This window comes from Zonotrichia albicollis, chromosome 1 (genome assembly GCF_047830755.1).
Source record: "Zonotrichia albicollis isolate bZonAlb1 chromosome 1, bZonAlb1.hap1, whole genome shotgun sequence".
NCBI lineage: Eukaryota > Metazoa > Chordata > Aves > Passeriformes > Passerellidae > Zonotrichia > Zonotrichia albicollis.
In genome coordinates this window covers 11819809-11845569 of record NC_133819.1, presented here as the reverse complement: position 1 = coordinate 11845569, position 25761 = coordinate 11819809, and the positions used below count along the sequence as shown (strand labels likewise).

General features: G+C 39.7%; 1 protein-coding gene across 3 annotated transcripts in view; it reads right to left on the bottom strand.

Annotated features, from left to right (window-relative positions):
• The window catches only part of PFKP (phosphofructokinase, platelet), a 42807-nt gene extending 23425 nt beyond the window's left edge, over positions 1–19382 (bottom strand). For 2 of the 3 annotated variants that reach the window (XM_074556240.1, XM_005480394.4), the window contains exons 1-4: positions 19000–19382; positions 11247–11320; positions 4453–4530; positions 2074–2263 (exon numbers count right to left, since the gene is read on the bottom strand). In XM_074556240.1, coding sequence (XP_074412341.1) covers positions 2074–2263; positions 4453–4530; positions 11247–11320; positions 19000–19084 — 427 coding nt within the window. In that variant the 5' untranslated portion in view covers positions 19085–19382. The remainder of the gene's footprint in view (positions 1–2073; positions 2264–4452; positions 4531–11246; positions 11321–18999) is intronic. The other variant, XM_005480393.2, reaches the window with a different exon arrangement.
• Between the last annotated feature and the right edge of the window lie 6379 nt (positions 19383–25761).

Genomic DNA, 25761 nt, shown 5'->3' with positions numbered 1-25761 from the left:
ATCCAAATTTTGAAGACTTCACTTTTGCAACACTGAAAGGCTCTGATTTCATGATTAATAAGCAAACAGAACAGAAAAGCTCCTATTCTATGTCTTAGCAGTGTCTCCCAAGACAGCAATGAAAATGTGGCATCATCCAAGAGCTCTAAAGGATCTCAAGGATGAAACACCTTAGATGCTTAAGCACTTAAAACTACCTTAGTATCTGTGGATGGGATGGTAGTAAATATAATGCCAAATTTTTAAAATGAGATTCAAGTACTATGTATCAGTGTGCTTAATGTCTACATTACAGAAAAACAGCAGAAACCATAATGAAAAAATATAACTAAAGTCCATGAAGATATATATAACATTGTGAAGAAGAATCAAAATGTTTTCTATGAATGTATACCATGCATTACAAACCTCTTCTAGAGTTCCAAATGTGACTTAATATCTGGTTGACATATTCTACTTAGATTTCTAAAAAGCCATTGACAAAGTCTTTTGCCAAAGGATTTTGAGGAAACTAAGCAGTCACTGTACAAGACAGAAGGCTTTTCATAGAGTAAATAATGTGAAACAGAGAGTCAAAAATACGAGGCAGTGGTAAACACAAATTCTTGTATCTTAGGAAGGTAACCAATGGAGCTCTACAGGGATCTGCGCTGTTCACTCAGCAATAACCTGGAAAAGGGAATGAGCAGCAAAGTGCCAAAGTTTACTGATCAAACTGAATTATTTGGGAACTAAACATATGGAGTGTTTGAGAAGAAATGAAGACTAGCAAGACACAGTGAGCAGTAAAGTATCAGATGGAATTCATTGCAGATAAATGTAAACTAAGACACATGAAAAAAATGTATCCTAACATCACAAACAAATAACACTATTTCCAGCATAATATAAAAATGCTGTTTTCATTAATAAATCAGCTTCAATGCTCAATAGCAGTAAAAAAAATATCAAAATATTAGAAAATATTAAGAAAAGAGTAGAGAACAAAACAAACATCATTATACTACTGTGTAGATCCATGGTTTGCCCTCATCTTGAATACTGGGTGCAGTTGTGGTCCTCCCCACCTCAAAACAGGGTAGAACTGGAAAAGGTTCAGAGAAGGGCAACAGAGATGATCAAAGATATAGAACTTACATATAAGGAACAACTAAGCAAACTAGGATTCTTCCATCTAGAAAAAGAGATGATGAAGGGAAAATAAGACAGCTGTAAAATCTCAAGTGGCATGCAGAGAGGAAGCAGGATTGATCATTCATGGTTTACTCTAACACAGAAATTATGGATATCAAATGATCTAGAAGCCAGCAGGATCAAAATAAACAGAAGAAGATTCTTCACAATCTTCATTATTCAGTGAAGCTGCAGAACTCCTTGCTACACAGTGTTTTCAGCAAAATTCTGTATGATTTCAAGTAGATTGTATACATTCCAGAAAGAGAAATTCATTAAGGACTGCTAACAGCATCTGGTTCAGGAAGCTCTGAAGACAGAAATGGATAGAACCCATCAGAGTTTTTGTGCATTATGAGTAACGCATAGCATCAACACAGCATTATTTTAGTCTTTACTCTTCCCTGTGCATTTTTCTGGATGCTATCAAAGGCAACTACTGGGCTGGCTGTACTTCTATCAACAGCCTCTTAATGTTCTGATCCTAAATAATGACACACAGGAAGGAAAGCATCATAATTCAATAACATACAAATGTGTCGCTTGTAGGAAAGGAATTACCACCTCAGATTGGATATGAGGGCATAGGGGTTTTCAAGAAAAAGTTAAGAAGCTCAGATCCTGAAAATTACTCATAATAGAGGACAAAAGCCACACAGATTGTTGCCCAGTAACTTATTTGGCTGTTTTGGGATCTTTATGATACACATGAGCGGATCTACAGAAACCAAAAGATATTATTTTTTAAGAACTATGCGATTTCCTAGAATGACGTATTTGATTTTCAAATAATTGTTTTTTCAGATGCACCCTGTGGACACAGTCTGTACACCTTCAGTTAGGGTTCATAACTCCCCTGCAGACTGGAGGGGGAGCCTAGGGGCCTGCGGGCACACTGACCTTTCTGTGCCAGCTCCTCCAGCAGCCCGCTCCACTCCTCGCGGAAGAGGTTGGCGCCGGTCAGGCTGCCGTCGCCGCCGATCACGCACAGGTTGGTGATGCCCCTCTGCACCAGGTTGCAGGCAGCCTGCAGGCGGCCCTCGCGCGTGCGGAACGACTTGCAGCGCGCGCTGCCGATCACCGTGCCCCCCTAGCACGGGCAAGAACAGCACGTTCAGTGAATGATCCACTATATTACTGTGTATTTCTAAGATTAGTGACTAGTTTTGTAGCATAACCTCCATCTTTTAACTTTACAGTGAGGTAAGGTAATGATATACAAATTATCAAACCTGTGGGAATTTATGTTCAAAAACAGATACCTACACACACAGATATACACACACACAAAAACCAAAAACAACACTCAAAAATGACTGATAAAGAGCTACTCTGGAAGGAAAATGTTAAATTACATCGGATTAATTTTAGCAGTATTAAAATAAATAGGTTGCTACTTACATTTAAAAGTGATATATTAAATAGTTAAGAATTTACATTAATTTGCCTCAGTGTGGTATTTTTGCCCCAATATCACAAGATACATAGACAATAAGAGAAAAAATGTATCCCTGAAATTCAAAATTAGCATCCATTGTCGTTCCACAGAATTATGGAAATAAATGCCTGTAATTCCTTATAGACCAGACTAAAGCTACATTTTCTTTTTTACTGATTATCTGTTGCATTTATTAATATGAATTTAAAAGCTTCTTTTGGAAATGGTGGTATTTTTAAAAGTAACTGAACTGCCCTGTCACTGAAAACTGCTGGGTGTCTTGATGGACAGATATCATTGACACATCTTGTGTGTTTATGTTGTTCAGTCATTTAAGAAGTTTAATTTTTGCCTTATTTATTTTTTTTCCTGCAAGCAAATCTGGAGATGATCACATCCCTTTCACATAAACATTCCCTTCACTTTAACTAGTAGTAAATCTGTCACATCCATCTAGATTTGAACTTCAAATCTGCAGTGGCTGTACTGACACAATTCACCCTATCAATAGATGTTTCAGCTCTCAGGCCAGTTTGCCATCTGTGTTGCATAGCTGCTAGTGGAAAGAAAAAAGAAAGTGGAACAGAATTCAGCTGTCTCCAGACAAAAAGGTAGATGTGCACCCATGGAGACGCTGAAAAAAAATCAGAACTAAAAAATGTCTCTAAAACTAGGTATTTTCATACTTAGAACAAAACAGCTGCAAGAGGAAAAGAAACTACTTGAAACAAAGTGCTACTTGTTCTGAATAAACAAATACACAATGGGCTGTAAAATCTTTCTCATCAAAACAACACATTCTATTCTGTAAGATACATGCTGAGGTTCATTGTTGGTATGTTGCATTACCAGCAATAAAGCTCAGAAAGATGTTTTCCTATTACCCTACACATGTACAGGAGCCTACATCCTGCTCCTGCCTATGCTCTTGTGCGGCTTGGCCAAGAAAACTCAATTTTCCTGTCACTGTAAGATTCATCTGGATGATGCTCTTAGTCATATTGTTTAGTTTTAGGACTCAATGGTCCTTATGTGTCCCTGTCAACTTGATATATTCCATGATTCTACTTAAAAATTCTGCAAGATAGACAAGGGGGAAAAAAAGAAGTAAAGAAAAACAACCAAACACAGGGGACAAAATACCTCACAGTACTCCAGGGCATTAGTTTAAAAAAAATTGTTTCTGCTAACTGTTTTATGTGCATGAACTTTACAAAAAACTCCAAAGAAACCCACGCTTCACCTGGAGGTAGTTTTCAGAAAGCCTGGCAAGCAGTAAGGCCTCTTCGCCAAACATAGCACCTGCTCTGGAAGAGGCAACAACATTACCATGCTGAGCACAAGCTGGGGAGATCCAAATGGCCACAGTGCAGAATGTTGGAACAAAAATGTACCAAGTCACTGGCAGTATGTGAGCTCTGCAGAACTGCACTGTAATTACATCCCTTACTATAATTCTAAATCCACTTACACAGAAAGACAACAGGGTTTCGTAAGAAATTAATTGCCTTACAAAACAGCTGTTTCATGTTTTGGCCCCATAATGTCTTTTCTACTAAATATAGACTTGCCAGTATGGCTTTAGGAGGGTAATCACAGGTGACATTGCAAATCTGGAACAAAGGTTTTCAAGATTATTTCTGGGCTCCAAATTCAAGAGCACACCAAGATCTCCAGCAAGTGTCACTGCGGAAACCAGGCTCTGCTGGAAGAGGCACGTGCTGGCCACTCATCACACCCAGTCCAAATACACAGCTCCAGCAGGTGCCTGGATCTGGAATTTTGGCTCTTCTGTTTGAATGAAGAGGTTTTGGGTCCCACTCTCACCCCTTAGCACTTACCACTTGCAGGATACTCGAAACACTTTCCCATGAAACTTCTACAATATTATCACCTCCATCAACCATTCCCTGGTAACCCTGTAAAATGAAAAGTATTTCATAAGTCTGATTTTAAAAACTACATCAAATTTCCACTACAGTAATACTCACTTTGTGCACTTTAATAAAACTTTAATTAAAATACTTTTCAGAGATTACACAGCTATAAAACTAGAATGGTAATGTGCTTCTTCTTAAAGAATAAATATTCAACTATATTTTCAAAAATTTACAAAGAACCTTGAAATGCATTATAAAATATGTTCCTTAAAAACATAACCTCAGCCTGGGGCCATGAACTTAGGAAATCTTTGTAACACATTGTACATTTTTCCCTACAGTGCTGGTAATAACCAAAACATGATAAACAGCAATAACCCACATTTTTCCATGAAAGAACAAGAAATCAGATGACACAACCTTTTTTCTTTTTTTTTTTTTTTTGAGGCTGTCACACAATAAATAAAAGACATTTAATAGGAAAGAAATTCAATTTTTAGCGATGCATTTAAGAAATTCCTAATATCTTAACTTAAATGGTCTTCTGAAACCACTGTATGCTGTAATATGAGAAGAACTTCACTTATCTGGAACAAGGAAAACTATCCAGCAAGCAGCTGAAGGGTTTTGTCTTGCTTTGTTTTATTTCCTCTCTACAAAAATACTAGCAGGATGGCAATTACAGATTATTTTCCATTAGGTGATATTGTGAGCATTGATTTAAAATAAAAACAAAGAAAAGCAAAAAGAAAAAAAGAAAAAGAAAAAAAGGAAAAGAAAAAGAAACAGAAACAGAAAAAGCAGCAAAGTCCTAAGTTTAGAAAACTCTAACTGACAGACACCAGAATAAAACTGGAATTATCATTCAACTTTTTGACATTTATTTAAGTCCACAGAGAAAATCATAACATGTTAAAGAAAATAAATAAAGAACTACTAAAGAAAAATAACCATGGCAATGTTTATGTCTCCATTTTTAGATTATGTGTATATATTCCCCATACCAAGGAACAATCAGTTAACAGTTTTTCCTCTGTGCAGTTTTTTTTTTTTTTTTTTTAATAAGTCAGGAACTAGAAAAAGAAGAAGTTCAGAAAACAGCAAAACTGACATTATAAACTGAAAAAATTTAATTTGGCACAATTCAGGTTATGTGCAGAATTTACTCAATAAGCAGTAACTTGGAAACATACTAAACCTAAAGTGGCTTAGTATTCATATAATATATATTATTTTTTATGTCAAACTTTGAGTCCTCACCAGCACGAGAAAATTAGAATGTAATGATAACCTGGACACAGCAGAAGTACCAGTTACTCAATTAGGCATTTCAGGATTCCAGCACAGATTTCAAAGGGAAAGCATGAAAGTTTCTGCTCAGTGAGACTTGACTGAATAATTTAGAGACAATATGACCAAGCAAGAGCAGAAAATGTCCAGATGGAAAACAACTTATATCTCTAATTTCTGCCATCCAACAGACCTTTACAATATCTTGTACATTCTCATGTGTATGAGGTGTATCTAATGTTTACACACAGAATGGTGTGGGCTGAACAGAACCTTAAATGATCATCAAGTTCCAGTTCCCAGCCATCAGCAGGGACATCTCCCACTAGAGCAGGCTGCTCAATCCCCATCCCACCTGGCCTGGAGCACTGCAAGGCTTGGGGCATCCACATCTCCTCTGGGAAACCTGCTCAGTGACTCAGCACTCTCACAGTAAAGAATTCCCTCCATACAGCTAACCTGCATTCCCACTCTTTCACTTTGCCCCCATTACTCCTTGTCCCATCATTAGCTCCTGGTGAACATTCTTCCCAGCTCCCCTGTGGGCCCCTACATACAGGACACATTATTTCTATGTTAGTTTACACACACACACTGACTTGAAGAGCTAAGCCATTATTTACACTATTTATTAAAATTAGAGCAAAGTGGAAAAAGAATAATGCTTAATCTACATAGCAACTTTAAAAAATTCTCCCTCAGATAAAGTGGAAAGATCCTCAGAAAGAAACATTGCAGTAGATACAACTAAGCTTGATGATGGCTAATAAGTTACTAAGTTCTTTCATCACCAGCTTTGCTTGTTTGATTTTTTTTAAACATAGAATTGGATGTTCCTTATACCATTCAGTAATGGAGTGAAAGCTTTTCCTCTAAGTATTTCCATTGACAGCTACAATAACTCAAGAGATCCGCTGGCAGTAAAGAGTGCAATGTTGCATCTTGATTCAGTTTGTAACACTGACTACAGCAACCTGCACTGAGAGCTGACAAAAATATGTACAGTACCTGTGTGCTCAAGTCTTTCACCTTCCATTTTAACTTGAGAGGAAAAACAAAAGTGCATCCAAACAAGTATTACATATAAGAAATCTATACATAAATAAGATTGATGGAATAAAAGTCCCAATTTTCAGATTAACAAATCTAAAACACAGAACAAAGTAAAGAGATAAAATAGTAGATTAAGTTGTCTGTAAGACATGAAACACTTTATAGCTAAGCTAAGGATGAGTTATGACCCATTCCTGCACCATGTTTCTTTGAAATAGAAGGAATTTGTGCATTTCAGTCAGGAGCTCATATCTGTGCAGACAAGTGAGAACTGGGGATGTATTAACAATTCCTCCCAATACAAGGTAAGGGCAGGGAACCTTTGGAATCATGATCTGTTTGAACTGTTATAAGAACTTTTCCTAATTCAGTTGTCTGCCAAGTATGTGTATGCTGGCTCTGAGTAAGGCAGATAGAACTGTCACATTGTTTTCCACACCATTAAAAGATACAAACTATAGAATTAGAACAGCTTTCTGAAAAAGCTATTGAGGAAGAAAATGAATTACTAATTACAATTGAGTATAGATGATGATGATGTCCATTTATTGTTTTAGTTAGATAAACACTGATGAGGACAGGACAATGTACATTTGAAGGTTTACCACTGCTCCAATTGTATGTTTACCAAAAATCACTGGCAGATGTGACTACAGGTCTTAATATGAGGGTGGGAATTTGTCAATTTATATTAAAAAAGTAAATTCTTACTTAGATCCTAAAAATACAGGTGCTTGTGCACTGAGACAGAAACTGTGTAGCAAGAATGGAAAAAATGAACTGTCAAAAATACTGCACACAGTGTGTGAAGATCAGCTCCATTTTATGTTTAATCCTTCATGTACCCAAAACTTAAATATTGAAAGAAGAAGAAATCTCTGTGGGTCCAATGCTCGCAGGGTACATTCACACACTGCAATTCCAGGAGAGTATGGCAGGAGCAAACATGGCTTCCAGCCTGAACTCTGAAGACAAAAGCTTTTGAAAAAGAACAATCATCTTCTGATGTGTTACATGTGAGACATTTGGGGCTTTAAGAGTTATGTGAATTCACTCACTGAGGATTCTTAGCCATTGCTCAACAACACAAAATAATATTGCCACTGAGAGCACAAACCCCCAGAGAAAAGACATGAAGTTTGCCTCACAGGAATCCATGACTGCTGTACCATTGCATGCCCAATGTTGGCCTCTGGGAAAAAGACTCTTAACCAAGATGCAGAATCTAAAAGCTCCATAGCTTAGTAGCAAGAGCCCACATCCACTGGGAACTATGTGCTTCAACCCTGGAAAAAGGGCAGGTTATTTGTATAAATATTTAAGACCTCAGGTTTCTAAAACTGAGCTGCCATAAATGAGAGGCATCATTTTTTCTTCCCATTCTCAATTAAAAAGGAAAAACAAGACAAAATAAAAATTAACCTGACTTTAATAGTTTCTGATTAGTGAAAAAAAAATTAAACTAGCTCCCTAGAACAGCCTGATACTCTACACATACTTCCAGCTCCTAGATTTCCATACCATGAGTGAAATTAATCCATGGGTATTCAAATTTTAATTCAGGCTGGAGCAGATTAGAGGAATAATGAGGTGATAGTCAAGAAGGATAACTACAGATTAAAATAAAATATTAAAAATTACAAAACTGTGAAGCTAGCAGAACTGTATAGATTTGCAATTAATAGCAAACATACGAAATGTGCTAACTTCAGTGAATTGAGAAATACAAGGGATTTTAGAATTTTATAGCTAAAACTTCACAGGCTTTATAAAAATTACAAAAAAGATATATAACAAATAATAGCTTTTATATAAATTATCTTCTAGTTTTCACTTTCACATGAGTTCACTCTTTTTTTCCTCTTGGGACTTGTAGTCCAAATAGGCCATGAAGTCCAGGATGTAAATATTTCTTTCTTAGGACTTTGTAAAACCAATATTAAAAAGGCTAGAAAATTACTTAGATCCTATTCATTACCAATTTTAATTCATTTATCCTAGAAATCCCTCATCACAAGATGAAGAAAAATGGAGCTAGGAAAACAGAATTACTTTTTTACTTAGAATATGGAACTAGTGCTGCCCACAGCTGTAGAAGACAGATGGTTTTGCAGTGCAAAAAAAGTCCATTTGACAGACGCAGCTACAGGAGAAATAAAGCATATGATGACTACAGCAAAGTAAGCTTGAAAAGGCTGAGACCTTTAACTCTGGTTTTGGATCCAAATAAGAACACTTTTTTTCTTCTTTTGGATATGGTCACTTCAGATTTTTCCTTCATTATTTCAGAGCAGCTTCAATACAAGTATAATTTTATCCTGACCTACGTGTTAAAACGCTCGTAGGCTTAAGATACACTATCCTCTTTGCTTACACACTCAAGTCACATTCAATAAACTGTAACTCAGAGGGAATACTTTATCAAAACATTAAATAACTCACACTATACCCAAACATACAACCCCTCTTTATACATCCCACAAAGGCTTAGAACAGGGAACATTAATGACAGGTATTCAGAAGATTTTTACCTTCTATTACACTTGTCACCTTCATCTGTTTCCCATTTCAAAGGGGTAAAATTAAACAGCTGTTTCATTTCAGTGCTTGCAACTCTGTTTCTCTGAAGTACTTTTGGGCTTTGTGAAGGAAAACTGACTTCATATTTCAATTATCACCAGTCAGAGAAGAACAAAGCTTAGTGCTCAGTACTTTACAAAACACAGAACTGAATGGACTAATCTAGAAGCAAGATCTTTTTCAGAGCCCATACTTGCAATGAAATGTGCATTTCCTCACAGACCCTGCTGTAACATTGAAGAGAGAAGGACAATACATATGGGAAACTGCAAATTCCCAACATTGACTACTTCTTTTACAATCACTTTTCATTCTGAATTATCTGTGACTTCACACTGGCCAACTCTACCAAACACAGGAACATCCTAAATTAAATAGTGCTATTTTCATAAGTCCAGTTCAGAAAAAACAAATATTTAAAGTTCTCTTGAAATTTATCACTCTGTGTTACCAAATATGTTTAAAAGGTGAAAAAATATGGCACTTCTTAAGCTTGATCAAAAAATAAATTCAAATCCAAGTTCTAGCCTTAAAGATGCCCAAAACACCCTCCTTACTACCCTCCAGAGAAGTATCTGACCCATTTCAGTGAGCCTGCACAACAGCTGAACACTGAAGGAATTCCAGAGATTGGCCATGTAATTAGCACACACTAAGTATTCAGAGCAACTTGCCCTAGCACAGTAGTAGGAAAGAATTTTGGAGCACAGTCCTCTGCTTATTTGCATTTCAATATACTTTGCATCTCATTAGTAAATGAGCTATAGGAATAAGCAGAAAGGGGAAAAAAATGGATAAACAGCTACTTTTTAAAGATAAGGTCCGTATTTACCATGCACAAAACTAAAATGCAAGCATTTTCTAAGCACTTCTATGAATTCTAGTACTTTATATTTTATATTAAAGTTAGACTTTACTGGGGACTTACCAAGCTTTCTCTCATATAAATTTTTTCTTATGATTTGTAATAACCTCACACTACTAATGAGCTGTACAGGAATTCCAGTGGGAACAGAATCTATTGACTGTACTGTATTTATTGTACTTATCTATTGTATCTATTTACTGTAGTGCTTAATCTACAAAAATTGCACAAAAACTCAAAGTGCCCTTTAACAAGGAAGTCTAACTGCAAAAGTCTACCAGGAAGATAAACACATGGAGCATCACCTTGGTACTGACATTAAACTTGTCCCATCTTTTTTTCTTACTGCATAATTGCTACAGAAATTTAAAATCTTTCTCCATATACAGTTACAAATTTCAACCACAAAATTCTGATGTCAGGACAGACCAATGAGGGTCAAGTTTTTGATGTGGCTTTTTTTTTCTGTTGGTTGAGTTTCTTCAGTTGCAACCTATAAGCCAGACAACATAGCACCAGTGCCACAGTACTCTTGATCAAAACCAAACTGTGAAGTGAGGGTGAGGGTACATCCTTATCATATTCTAGGAAAATGGAGTCAAAGGATTAAGAATTAGTAGTTTAAACAGGTTTAGGAAAATATTTATGGAGTACAATAAGTGGGGCCAAACATCCAACCAGTGCACAGATATGTAGCTCACTGCAGGGTGACAATGCTTTCAAGGCTTCAGTAGCGCACAAAGAATTCCATATATTTAAGAAATTACTTTTAAATTATATAGTTTAAAAATATACCTTTTGATATGTAAATTTCCATAAAAATAAAAAGTACTAAATAAAACACAGAGTGAAAAGGAATGACACCTACAACATTTTTTAATTTATACTATTTACTCTCCATGGCGTTTTTACAAAAACTCAAGTTCAGTGAGAAGACAAAATACAGAATGAATGAAACAAAACTAACCTCATAAATAAAATAGACTTTGGCATTTACATAGATTCCCATGCGCACTACTGCCCGCACAGCAGCATTCATACCTGGGAAGAAAAAGCAAAATCACATTGTTAAAGTCATCCAGCACTTTCTGCAGAGCAAAAGTATTGTGTCTTGAAAAGAAAGGGAACATTAATTCATTCCTAAAGAAAGACAATGACCAGCATCCATTAAAACAGAAATGTGCTTAATGACAGTGCAAGCAGCCCATGAGTATGAAGGGTTCAGAATTATTCTTTGTTACAATAATTATGTGAATGCCAGTGTGTGTGTTAATCAGAGATTAAATTGCTGCTGACTGCAAAAACAGCTACTGAACAACAAAGTAAATTAATTTTGCAATATTGGTTAGTTTCCAGTCTGAAATGCAAAACATTCAGCAAGCTAAAATTTAGCTTCTTCAGATAAGAAATTATATTTGAACAGATTTTCTGGGATTTCCAAAATAACACAGGTGTATATACAGCATTTTGTGGGGAGCAGAGCCAAAGTTGACCTGGACAGATGCTCATTTAAAAAGACAAATGTAATTAACATAAATAATACCATATTGACTCATTTGACAGAAAAGTGTCTGAACACCACTTTGGTCCCAAAATGCAAGCTGTGATTGGAATTCCCGGCTCACAAGACATCTGACAAACAATAATCATGGAAAATCTTCCATTTAAGTCCCAACACTTAACCTCCTGAGCAACAGTGGAATTCCACTGCTCCCTCTACACAGGCCAAATGAATTTTTCTTATCATTCATTCCTTCAGATACTGCATTACCTTACCCATTATTCAGGAACTTTCCAGAACTAATCAACTAATTGCTTCCATACCACCAAAACAGACATAAGAGATCACACAAAGCACAAAGAGAGAAATAGTTAGGCTATGCTGTGTGCCTTGGCACATCAGTAAAAAATGGATGCAAGAAGGATGACAACCGAAAGTGCCAGGCACCAATTCCCCAAATCTGCTGCATTTAATATCAAAACAGCCTGCATTTAATATCAAAGTGGCAGGTAAGCTCTGCTGCTCAACACAGGTGCTAAGTGTTCTCCTCTCTGCAGATATAAAAAGCTTGTAACTAGAATATATAAACACCACAGCAAGTCACAAAGATCTAATCTTATAGTATCTACTTTACTGCAAAAAATATTGAGCTGTAAAAGTCAACCTGTCTAATCAGGCTGAGTTTTTTCTCAAAGATTCATTACTTATGAGCACACCAGAAAGTCCCTGAAGTTGCTCAAAGTGAAGCAAAAAAATTAAGTTTGCCACAACCAAAAAGTTGGTTTTGCTGTTTATGTAGACGTCACTTACACTTAAGATAAAAATCAGAAGTAACAATGTTTTCATTTAAGTCCTGTTTTAGGAAATTGTAGCAAGAATTCTTTCAGCCAGAGTTGGCCTTGTGGCATAGCTGGAAAAAGCTTTCAAATGCCAAGCCAGCTAAAAGCACAGCTTTAGACAAAGAAGTGGATGATGCCAAAGAAAAACAGAGACTCTCATCTGAGAGTCTGTAATGAAAGGAAAGTTAGCATGATAAATCTCAGATCAAACAGAGCAAAGCTATCTCCTCAGTGAAACAGTTTTCATAACAAAATTAACACCCCTGAGAGACAAAGACCTTTAATTTTAACAAACTGACAGCTCATCCCAGCACTGCCATTTTCCACAAACAGGAACACTCAGCACAAGGTACTCCTTTCACCAAAGCCCACAGCTTGCTTCTATTAAAGCACATTTTGTGTGGGAGGCTTTTTTGTTGTTGCTGCTTGGTACTGAGGTTTTTGGCAGTTGTGTTTTGGCTTTTGGGTTTTTTTTTTGGAGGGGGGTTGTTGTTGTTTAGTTTGCTGTGGAAAGTTTGTATATAAATCCTTAATACAGCCATATAATTTCTTAGTGAATACCTTTCACTTTCCATGTTTCTTGCATGAAAAATAGGAAAATTCACAATTTGCCTGCTCTGTGAAAAGGCAAAACTCTAGGGGAAAAAAATGTGTAATCCCACAGATGACAGACAGCATCTTCCCAGTACCACCACTGCAGTTTTAGAAGTTTAGGCAATCTACATTTATTGTTATTTCATGCTGTATATGTTATCTCCTTATAGAGAAAAAGGACTTGGTTGTCTGGTGGCAAGCTCCTGGCTTACATTTCAGAAGGGCTGAGGACTAAAGGATATTAGAATTCAATACCTACAAAACACAGTTAACACATTGCAGCTTTAGATTTCTACAATTTGGCTGTCTTAACTGCAGTAATTCAAGAAAAAAAATCATGAAGCCACCATAGAACTGTTTAATAAATTTCATTATTCGTGGAATCTTACAAAAGTATTTGTGAATTACAGCAATAACCATGAAATGCTATTACTCATGCTTATTACTTTATAAGAGATTTAGCAGGTTAACTGTGGATTTAGTCCTGAATAATAAATGCAGTTTGATAAACATATAGGATTAAAATAGCAGCTTCAAAAGGAAGCCACAAGTAAAACCAGTATTTTCCTTTAATAATATAAGAATTATTTAAAATGTTTCTGAATTACTACTGGCTTTTGCATTAAAGCCTAGGAAAAAGGGAAATATTTATTTTGCTCTTTTGGACTCAGCAAAGATTAAGTGAATTGCAGCTACTTTCAGGGCTTCACATAACATTTGAATTAATTTAAAAGTTGATAATTTGTCCTTGATCTTGTTTATTCGATTGTCCCTAAAAGGAGCACTTGGTTTTCATAACAGGGTTACAAACAAGACTGCAGAAATCTTTACATTATTTCAGAGGCTTTTAAAGAGTACCCCTCTCTTGTGCCTACGTCCTGGTCCATGTGCATTTGCACCATTACAAGAGAGGAGGTTCTACATGAGTTTGAGTTTAAGCCAAGTTTGCCTTGCTTTAGTCAGCTAGACAAGCCTCTAAATAAATAACTGTAACATAAACCATTCAAAAGCAAAACTATGCATCTTGGACAAGCATCAAGAAATACTTAAGTATCACCAATTTTCAAGATAAACATTGGCTTTAACGCAGGCTTAATGACTTAGCACATATGTTTCAGTGCTACCCTGAATAAAGATTCAGACTTAAAAGACTATATAGCAAAAATCACTAAGGAAAATGTCTAAACATTACCAAACAGGAAGATTTTATTCAGATATGTAAATGGTTATGTCAGTAAGAGTCTATAATTATCAAGAGGAGTCAAATACAAGAACTGAACAAATCAATAAAAACACAACTTGAATTTGTTTGATTTACTTTTAATTACATTACAGATTTTACTGAATATAATCACAGTAATTATTCTGGATACATGAAGAAAACATTACACAATTTTCCTGAACACCAAAAGTATTAGATCAGAACATTCTATAGCACAAATACACACAATTGCAGATGGCAAATGTATCTCCTTCTCAAAAATTAAAATAAAAATCTTAAGAGACCAGTTTCAGCCATTGAATCCACTAATTACAGAAGCAGCTTCTCAAAAACACTAAATGCATTGAAATAGTTACACTAATCCATTAATAACTGCATTCCCTAATTTTACATACAGATAGTACTTATCCATAGACACATGTCTATTTGCATGCACTATTCTTAGCTGGAAAAGGTGCCTTTTGGGGGGGATAGAATTCAAAAATTCCTTGTGACTATGTTCAAATCACATAAGTGTTAACAAATAAACTCTAATTTGGATGAAATAAGAAGAGCATGCGTTGTTTTAGTTTGTGACTTTTTTTAAAAAAAATATTTATTTTACTGTATTAGCTGAGAAGCTTATGGTGGAAAAAGAAATTCTGCCACCCAGACAAGATCAATACATTTACACTACTATATTAAATACGTCCTCAGCCTGTAATGCTTCAAGAGTAGAAATATGTAAATCTTTGCTCCCACAGTCACGGTCAGTGGTATTCCAAAGCTCTGGAATCCAAAAGGCTTCTTCAGCGTTCTTTTTAACAGTATTTGCTGAAGGAGCTGAGCTTTTTCATCTGTTCAGTGCCAAGATTTCTTCTTCCAATCTATGTCACCAGGACAAAACTTGTATATCTACACTACTAACAAAGCCTTGGAACTTGGGTTTGGCTTCGGTTTGGTTTTTGGAAGCCTGGAATGCTTTGAACGTAGGGATACGAAGCTCTTTATTTCAGCAGGATGGGCTATGATACTCCAGGCCATCACATCCCTTACTTACGCCGTCCTCCTCAACACTGAATCTTTGAGTTTGTCTGAAAAACAACATGGCCCTGTTCAGACAATGACCTTGAGTCAGTTGGCTGGGCAGCAGCCTCAGAGCCACAAGCACATCCTTCCCCACAAGCACAATCACCTTCTGTCACAGCTTCCCACGACGCTTCCTGTACCCACCGCGCTCCCGGAACGGCTCCTGGGAGGCTGCACGACCGTCAGGCACCTACGGCAGGCAGGGCTGCCTGTGCAGCCACTGGCAACCCACGGAAAATCCAACCCACACAAAAGTCAGCCAGTGCACTTCATGACCTGGAGCACAATGGCCAGAGAATCCAACAAAGTGAGAAGTGTGACTTATTAAACCCCATTTATTAAACCACCTTCCTGAGCTGCAACCAGTACAATTTAGAAATACTCCAAAAACTGAACCAACCCATAAATATTGAGAATTTATTGTCAGAACTTCTTTTGCCTTTCAAGGTACTTGTGATTACAGTGGGAAGTCCATTTTTAGCTCACAATTTAACAGCTGGTTAGCTGAAGTGATACTGTCAAGTTTAGTACTTATTATAAGCATACTAAAGAGAGATCTTTTTTTCCTGTGAAACCAATCACTGATAAATTCTTTAACTCCACAAAGAAAAAAAGTCCAGTATGACACATACATATTCTATAGTCTTTAAAATTCTACAGGTAGAAAAACAAAAAAGAAAAATGAAACTTTCAAGGAAGCAGCACCAATGCAGGGAACTAACTGAAAACTTACATAGAAAGCCATGTGAAATTCACATAACTCTACTTTTAAGTTATTAGAAGTACAAATAACAACAAAGGGATTAATTTCACCTTAAAATAATTTTACGTGTATTTTAGTTTATGCTCAGACTTACAGTCCAATCTAAATACTAGCACATATAAAGATTTTGTGTTTAACAGGTGTTTTTTATACCCAATTGTTTGTGAGTTTAGTTTGGATTACAGATATTTTGAAGACTTTCAGTGTCTGACAAATCTATAACAAAACAGAAGACTGGAACTTTATTCCTAACACTGGAACTTTTTCGCCTACTTCTGAGTCAGCAGCTTTGCCTCACCTACACTTTGCTGGAACAGATTATTTTCAAACAGCAGTAACAGCAACTTCCTTCTCCGTGTACTTCGGGACTTCACTTCTCTCACACATTTACACTCTGTCCTCCAAAGGGCAAATGACCTTGACAGGGCATGACTCATTCTGTCCCTTGGTTAACTCCTAACCTTCAAACTGACTTGAGGCTGCTTATTTTACACATCTCTGCTGCTACCAAGATAGTAAAGGGTTATGGTCACAAACACTGTGTTGTGTGATTCAGGTGAAATGATCAAGTTCTGAATTGCTGGGAAGGTTATTTCCTTGTTCTTCAAAGTTAGGGCAACAATGCTGCCAGTGAAACAGCTTGGAAGGCATCCAGTTTACTTTTTTTGGTCTTTGTGACAACCCCAGTCCTTAGACAGTAACTTTCATAGGCTGTTACTTTGGAACTCTCCGTGCTTCTGTGGCAATCTGCCAGATGTAAAGTCTCGATGTTACCCGTGGATTCTGCAAGTCCTTCAAATGCCTTAATTCACACAGGGGCCAGTGAAGATTAGTACTTTATAAAAGGAGATGCATCTACTGCTGCATTATATAATCTCCAGCCACGCGGAAGCAAGTTGCAGGGCTCAGCCTCTTGCTGAGCACGCTACTGCTGCTTCAGGCAGTGCCCTGCCACACTTTTAAATGAAAATGGCGATTTAGCCCCCAGACCATTAACACAGGGATGCTCAGATTCTCGGTTCCTCCTAGAATCATATAGCAGTGGAACTGATGCCACTGAGGGCAAACTGGATAAAACTTGAAAAGTGTAGCCCCACCGAGGGGTAAGAGAAGCCATTTGACCGCATCGATTTGTTTTTTCCATCCAGAACTGCAACATTTTCCTCCTCGATGGCAACAAATCCCTTTCATCCCGATTAGAGTTTCGGCTAATCCTAGGTAAACCCGGGGGCTCCCCGTTATTCCTGCGGGCAGGGGGAGGGAGGATGCTTCTCCCAGCCCAGATGACGCAAAGAGGCGGAATCTGCAGCGACTCGCAGCGGATCACGTACACACCGGCGGAGGGAGGGAGGGAAGGAGGGAGGGAGACACTGGTCCATGCAAGCCACCACCGCATGCACCGGGAAACCGGGGGAAGGGGAGAGGGGAGGGTGCGGGCTCGTCCCGGCACCTCCCCGTGTAAAATGCGGGGAGAGAGCGGTCCCTAACCCACCGAGCTGAGGCAGAACGAAAGGAGAGGCTCCCACCCCCCATCCTCTTCACAAACGCGAACGAGTGCCGCTGCTTCTTTAAGCGAAAGTACTCTCGAGACAGTCCCGGCGAAAAAAAAAAAAGTAAAGCAACTGTAAATTAAGAGAAGGTGCTCAATCAATGATAATTGCTTTTAGCAACTCTCCTCGTATAAGCAGAGCACGAGTCCTCTCAAACAGCACGGAGCATTGCGTGTTTGAAATCTTAATTAACTGAAACTTCAAACTATTACCACAGAATCACAGAATATGCTGAGTTGGAAAGGATCCATTCTGGTAGGAAACAGAAAACTAAAGAGTAAAAAAAAATGGATTCTTGACTAGGTATATTGTGATCGAGCCTCTTTTCTTTGCCATCCCTCTTAATGTCTGCAGGTCTTTTGTTCGCCCTGTCCTGTAGTAGCTACGACTTCCTCTACACTGAAGAGATTTAAGAAGGCGAGACACGTTTCTAACATACTCCTACGGGGTGGGAAAGTAAACCACCATCTGAGCGTTCTAAACCACGGGTAGGAACATAAACGTGTTGCTGGTGACAAAACGAAGCGAAAAGCAGATGAGGCGAGGGCTGGCAGAGCCCCAGCAGCGCAGCCAAGCCTCCCACCCGCCGTGCAGGGCAGCACGACCTCCTCCTCCCCCGCTCGCATCAGCCATCCCTCCTCACCCCACCATCTCCCCAGGGAACCAGACAGCTCGGTAGTAAAAGTTACTGCAGCAGCGTTTCTACCCTCTCCCTTGCCCAGCCTGGGGCAGAGGAAACGTGGAGAGGGAGGGAGAGAGGAAAAAGGGATGAGAAGGGAGGAAGGGATGTTTGAACCTTAAGAGCCCAAGCCGTGCAAAAATGATTTATCTTTTAAATGCGCTTAGTAGGAAAGCCGGGTCGAAGGCCAGCACGGAAAGAGGAACCCGAGCACCACTGCAATCCCGTGTGAGCCGCTCCCAGAGCCCTCTCTCCACTCCCTCCATGTGCCGCACCGTGGTTCGCCGACACCAGCCCTGGAGCAGCCCACGCTGTTTCCCCGGCCTCCCGCATGGGCGCCCGGCCAGCCGGGGAGGCCCTTCCTTCCTGCCCCTCACACCGCCCTCCAGGGGCTCCTCGCCCTCTCCTCCTGCTGCCCCACTCCCCACAGTGCCCGCAGCTCCCCCGCGTTCTCCTTCCCCTCGTCCTCCCCGTGCTTCCGGAGCAAACGGTGCGAGCCGTTACCTTGGGCATCGCCGCCGCTGGTCAGCACCGCGATGGCCTTCCCGGCGCCCGAGAGGTTCTCGAAGAACTTGGGCTGGTGATCCATGGCGCTGCGGGAGCGGCACCGGCGGGCGAGGCGGAGCGCGGTCGCTGAGGGAGCCCCTGGCCGCCGGGGTCTGCCCCCGCTCCGCTGGACCGAGCGTTCGGCCTCTGCGGGAAAAGAGCCCAAGCAGCCCGGTGTGGGTGTGTGGTCACCGGCACGTAAATCTCTGCAGAAAACCTGAGGGAAGGGGCGAGACTGTGTGCAAAAGCCCGGGAAAAAAAGCGAGCCGAGCAGCAGCTCTTAAGCTCCTCTCACCCGCCGCCCCCCGCTCTGCCCCGCCGCCGCGCCCTCCCCGCGCGCCGCTGACAGCGCGGCGCGGCCCCGCCCCCTCAGCCCTGCGGGAGCGGCGCTGACGGACGGGCGGCGCGGCCAATCAGCGGCAGAGCTGGCGCCGCGAGCGCGGCGGGCGGGGCGGGGGCGCGGGCAGGTGGGCGGGGGCGGCCCCAGCGGGGCGGGAGTCCCGGCACCGCCTCCGCGCCCTCCTTCCCCTTCCCCCGCTCCTTCCCGGCGCCCGAGGTGGGGGCGATGCGGGAACATGGCTGGCGCCTTGGCACGGCGGCAGCGCGGGGGAGGGAGTTGTGTTGGCTAGAGCTGGCTCATCCTCCCCGCAGTAGCGGCTGAGGAACGCCGCGTGTCTCCGTCGCGCCTGCGGCTCCCCTGGGCAACCCCTTCAGCGGAGGCTCTCCGCTGGCTTCCCGCCGCCCTCACGGCTCTGCGGGAGGTTCGAGGGGGGAATCCGCTTCCAGCGTGTCGGTTCCTCGCAGCCAGATGCCTCCGGGCGGCTCGGGCTCGCTGGCCTGCCCGGCTGCTGCTCGGAAGGCTCTGGCAGGGAGCGGAGAGCGCGGCTCATTCCCACTGGGAATGCGGGACAGACGGACAGACAGACGGCTCCTGGCCGCGTCTGGCAGGGTCCGTGTCCCGGGGGCGGGCAGGGACACCCTGAGGCCCCGAGCTCTGCTCCTCTGGCCTCTCATGCTCCTCAGGTGTGTGCTCCCGCTGAGGCTCCTCAGCCCGCAGTGGGCGTTCAGGCGCCGGTAGGAACAGGAATTCTGTGAGTATTGGCGGCTGAGACAGAGTTTGAGTCAGAGAGCAACAGAGGCAAAGCAGCTGGGAGGAATTGTTCTGGGTGGGAATCGCAATCTTCCTGCCTTTCTTTTCGTTCTCCTCTTATGCCCTGATGCTTTTGCCTGGGGAGTGGTTAGTGCTAAGTACTACTACTTAAGTGCGCTCTTAAACTCCCTGTATTGTAACCCCACGCTGGCAGGGTAATTCTCTTGATTATAGCAGCGTTCGTAGTCACAGAAACATTAATAGCGCCGAGTTTTGGTAATTTAAGCAAATAAAGCTGTATTACCCTCTATACAGTTGTTTGTGGTACTTTGCATAAGTAAAAGTATTTGCGAAATCGGCCAGCTTACTTGCACGAAATAATAAAGCAAGTCAGGGAGAGAGTCAGGAGCAGCATCAAAATGCTGACTCGAGTTTTATATTTTAATTGCTGTGTTAATTACTGGTTTTATTCAATGTCTTCATCACATCACAGACAACTCACATCGTAAAAATACACGTGCTCATCCTGTCAGCTTTCACACAGGCACATGTGGAAGTACAGTCATTTGAGTAGCTCAGTCAAAATTACTCATAGATAAGTGTTTGAAGCCATACCTGAAAATGGATACTTATACCTAGCGTGTGGGCAGCCCACACTTTTTATAGTTTGCAAATCTACGCTGAGACTGTAATGAGTGTGATCTGACAAACAGAAAGGATTCATTGACAAATAGATTGTATACCATGAACATTAATATCTCTGTAGGGAATTTGCTATATTCTTTCCTGAATCTGAAGTCCTGAGTCACAGATAATAATGGTAATGAACTTCTGTTATAGAATCCTTAAATCACGCTGTGTTCAAAAGATTTTGGTTTGATTTGAAATCACATTATTTTATTTGAGAATAGCTCTGCAAAAGCTGAATTAAAGTCTTTGAGTGTGTCTTGGTTTGGAAAGACAGGAGTCTGCTAAGGAAGGCAGGAGCCTCCTCTGAAATGGAGAATGTAAACCCTCCCCACTCCTCCGAATTGCTATAAATTTTAAATTAAGGGGCTCTCAGGCAAAAATATGGGTGCAGGAAATAACAATTCTTTAATAGGGAAAATAAAAAAAAGATAAAATAAACAATGCAGTACACTAGAACAACACTGACGGAGTCAGAACCCAACCTGACACCCCATGGGTCAGGGTGTTGGTGGCAGTCCAATTGGAAATGTGGCTCAGCCCTCCTGAAGTGTCAGGTGTGTTTCTGTTGGAGCAATGGGGATCTGTAGAGAAGGATGTATTCTTCCTCTGAAGTTCCAGTGGAAGGAGAGGCAGCTGTTGTTCCTCTGGAGAATCCAGTGGAGATAAAGATGTGCTGGTGTCTCAAAAACCTCTGGATTATATTTGGGTAGGAATGCTTGGCTCCTCCCTCTGGGCAGAGCATCTTCCAATGGGATGTTATAGTCCTTATCAGTCATGCAGTGACATTCAATAGTCTGCTATCAGCAATGTCCCCTCCCGAGGGAGATGTGAATGTGGTCACTCAAAGAGAGAGATAAAGCAAACTGCCCACTTGACAAAGGTCATCTGCCATACAGATAGTAATGGAAAAGAACTTGCATTGCAATCTTCAACAGAGTGATTCAGGGCTTGATCCAAAACCTGTAAACCCAAGAAGATCTATTGCTGGTAGAAACTATTATGACTATTTTCGCACCATGGACGAAGGACCATTGTCATCTCAGGACCACTGTGACAAAGACAACAACTTCTTGTTGCTTGTGTTTGCTTGGCGGATCTATTAAAAATGGCTATTCACTGTAGCTAAAGCATTCACTTTGTCTGGAAGTAGATGTGTCCCTGTTGCTTCCCAATACAACCTCGATGCTAAGGAGCTCCTATTTTCTGAAAGTATTTTTTTCTTCAATTGCTCTATTGTACGCTTAAACTTGTAAGTGATTATTTTTTTCTCCCTTGTGTAACAAGGAATCTGTCAATATTTTCATCATTTATTATAGCTACTCCTTGTTCTTCAACAGAGCTGTCGGGGAAGAATTGTGTTTTGGCTGTGTTGGGTTTTTAGAGGTGGGAGGAGAGGAATGGATTTGGAACTGTTTGTTCCTGAGGCTGTCTTGATACACTTAAATATCTTCCAGCAATACAATTGTCTATAATCTTAAGAGTGAGTGACTGCCTGGCTTAAGTGTTGAAGATTGTTGGAGGAAAGAGTGTTAGCCTTGTGGGATATTGTTAATGCAGCTAGGTACACATGTATAAATCATACTGACACTGAGAGAATAGGCTCTTTTCAGATAAACTGTGTATCTGAATAAAGCCTCAGCAGGTCATTTGCACACTACATTAGCTGCTATAATTGTCCTGTTACTGTAATACTAAATGGGACCAGTTAACCTGGAACAGAGAGGGCAGGTGAGTCTGACTGTTCTCTGATACCATTGCAGGTGGTCTGGTGCATCCTTTTCACATTTCCTGTTTGTTCCCTGTGCCATGTCGGTCAGGCATATCCGCCCATCTTTGAATCTTACCATGACCTAAAAAATCCTGATTGACCCTTTAACATTGGCTTGCTATATCACCTGCCCTTGCTACACCAGCATCATTACAGGTGCTGCTTTAAACTGTACAGCAGATCATCTTCTGGGTGTGATACCACAGGTGCACCCAGTACCACATCCAGCACAGCATCTTCCACTGAAATCAGGTTCACCTGGGAAGAGCAAGTTATGCCCAAAGAGAATGAGATTACAGCATGGATACCAGAACTGAATGAATGGATTTCCAGCCAGCTGAAACAGTTTTCTACAGTTAGACCTTTCTTGGGTGTGGATTTTCTGGCATCTGAGACCACACTTCCAAGTTTGTCTGAGGTTCTTGGAGGAGTTTCTTCTGCTCAACTGTCTTTCTTTCATGACACTTTGGAAACATAAAGACAAATTCTGCATATTCAACCTTTTAGTATTATTAAAAACTAGGCAGAGAACAGAAAATGAGATGGAAGAATTTACAGAAATTCTGGCATTTTGAAATTATGCAGGCTAGTCATGGAATGCACAGATAAGCATGAAAAGAAGGAACTAATAAGTCATTTAGATATCATTTCCGAGCAGATGGTGACAGTGATTTCTTTAAGAGAACTGACTGGTTTTTTTCATAATACTCCCCTACTTCCCATACAACAATATTTCCTGGTCTAACATGTCAACTATAGAGGATTTTTATTGTTCTCAGTGAGGAACGACAAAACATCACCATATATTCATCATGAAGAAAAATCATGTATTGAACATGAGCTACAACCTTTTCTTGAATATCAAATGGCTGTTGCTTTGAATTTGCTGTAACTGATTCTTCAGTTGAAAGATTAGGTACAAATTTAAGGCATTGAATAAATTCCCACTGAAATAAAAGTACAAGAGTTTTTAATGGTACTTTAATCTGGCCTTCTGTAAATGAAAAGCACAAATTTAATTCCTATGTTTACTTAATTATAACTGTTCTTAATTAAAATATAAAAGACAATGATTGAACAGTACTTTGTAGAAGTAATTTCTTCCACTCTGTTTTTATCTTGGAATCTAAATGTAGAACATGATAAATCAGTAGCAAATTAATTCCTAGCCAAAACATTCTGAATGGGAATGTTGTTACATAGCTTTAAAACCAAAAGCTATTGTTCAGCTTATAGTAGTTTTAAAGCCTCCAGGGTTTTATGGAAAATGTTCTATAAGTAGTTATATGGAAAATATGTCAGTATGGTCTTTAGCCTTGATATTATTTGTTCTCTGGTAAATTCATGTATGATTTCTAAAATGACACATACACATTTTTAATTTGTGCCCAACAGGTTCATTATGTGTCACTGTTTTTCCTTCCTCCTGCTGCCGGCTCCTAAATTTACTGCTTAATGCTACCATCAAACAACATGCTATATATGTCTAGGTTATCTAACTTTCAAACTTTGATTATTCAAAAAAAACCCAACCAAGTTCTAAACCCCTAAAACCTCATCTTTCTGTGGTTTGATGTGACCTGGAGTCCACTTCCTAATTGAAAAGTGCATTATTCTTTGTGTTTTATTGGGTAGGAAAATTCACAACTGAGCTAAATACCACCGAAAATTATTGCAGACCAAAGAGAATCTGTGTTACTGTGAAAGATACATGGTGTAAGATACACTCTTTTTGAAAAATTGAGCCATGCTAGTCATGCATGTACTATAATTACTCAGAGGTTTAAAAAATCCTCAGAAACGGGAAAAAAACCTGCTGAACACTTCAATGCAAGGAAACTGTGCTAATCAGTCAATTAATCAATCATACAATTGACTAAGCTATTTCTCCAGGTTTGGAAGTGAAGAAAATGAAAGCCTTTCCTAGAAAATTTCCACAGTGAGCCATCATTTGGCACGACAGGTTAATTTGCAAACTTGCTGTAGTATGAGCCACAAAAGGTATATATTGGGAAATGGGTAGGGCCGTGTATACATGTTCATAGTCTGCATTAAAAGGATATGGACTACTCATGTGTTCTCAGAATGTGATAGTTCTGCAGCTTTCTCTTAAGTAGTGTGAAAGGATTTGAGATACCAAGGAGAATTCTTACTATTCATGGGATAAATCTCAAAATATGTTTGTTTAGTTTGATGGTCAGTGTAAAAATGTGAACAGTAACCTTAGAACATTGTCTAAAATGCAGAACTTTCTTTTAGATGAATGCCCTAATTTATTATAGGTGGTATTATCCTTTTGTACAGTACTTCTGAATTACTGAATCCTTGAAACAGCTTCACCAGGAGGGTTGGAGTGTCCCCATCCAGAAATTGTCCTCCTGATTGGTGGGCAGATTGTGGAGGAAGGCTTCAATGTACCTGGACAAGACTTATCTCATTGAGCATGGCTTCCTAGTCATGTACTGAAGTGTTAGACTACATATATATATATATATATATATATATATATATATATATATATATATATATATGTATATATATAAAGGTGTGCATTATGGAGTATTACATTAAGGAGTTATCTGAAGATTTGTTATAGCATATTCCTTGACAGAGTTTGGTTAGAATAATGTTTAGACACTTGTTTCTGAAAAGACACGAATACAGAACACATCAACTAAGTGCTTATGTGGATTGGGGCCAAATGGATAATTTGGCTTGAAGCTTTCTCTGCTCCTTCCCTTAGCAGGATTGATGGAAATACCTGCAAGGGGAAAAGTCTGAAAGAGCTAGGAAAGATAAAGAATGTACATGATTTGTGCAATTTAGGCCTGCTCAAGGAGACAGTAATCTCTTCCCCTTTTCTATGACATTGGGAATCATTTTTATGTCTAAGACAAAAACAACCAAAAAATCACAGGAATGTTTTTCTACTTAAAATTACGTGCTCATAACTATATTTCAAAAAATGCTACCATTAGTAATGATCTGATCTCATTAATTTGATTGGTTAGTGTAACTTCATTCCTAAATGTAATCTCTGATATTTTACAAGCATCACAATGGTTGTTCCCTTCCACAAAGAATAGAATTTTACAGAGTTATCATGGCAATAGAGTTGAAGTATTATAAACGTTACATATACATGGTTACTGATATGATGAATTAAGAATGC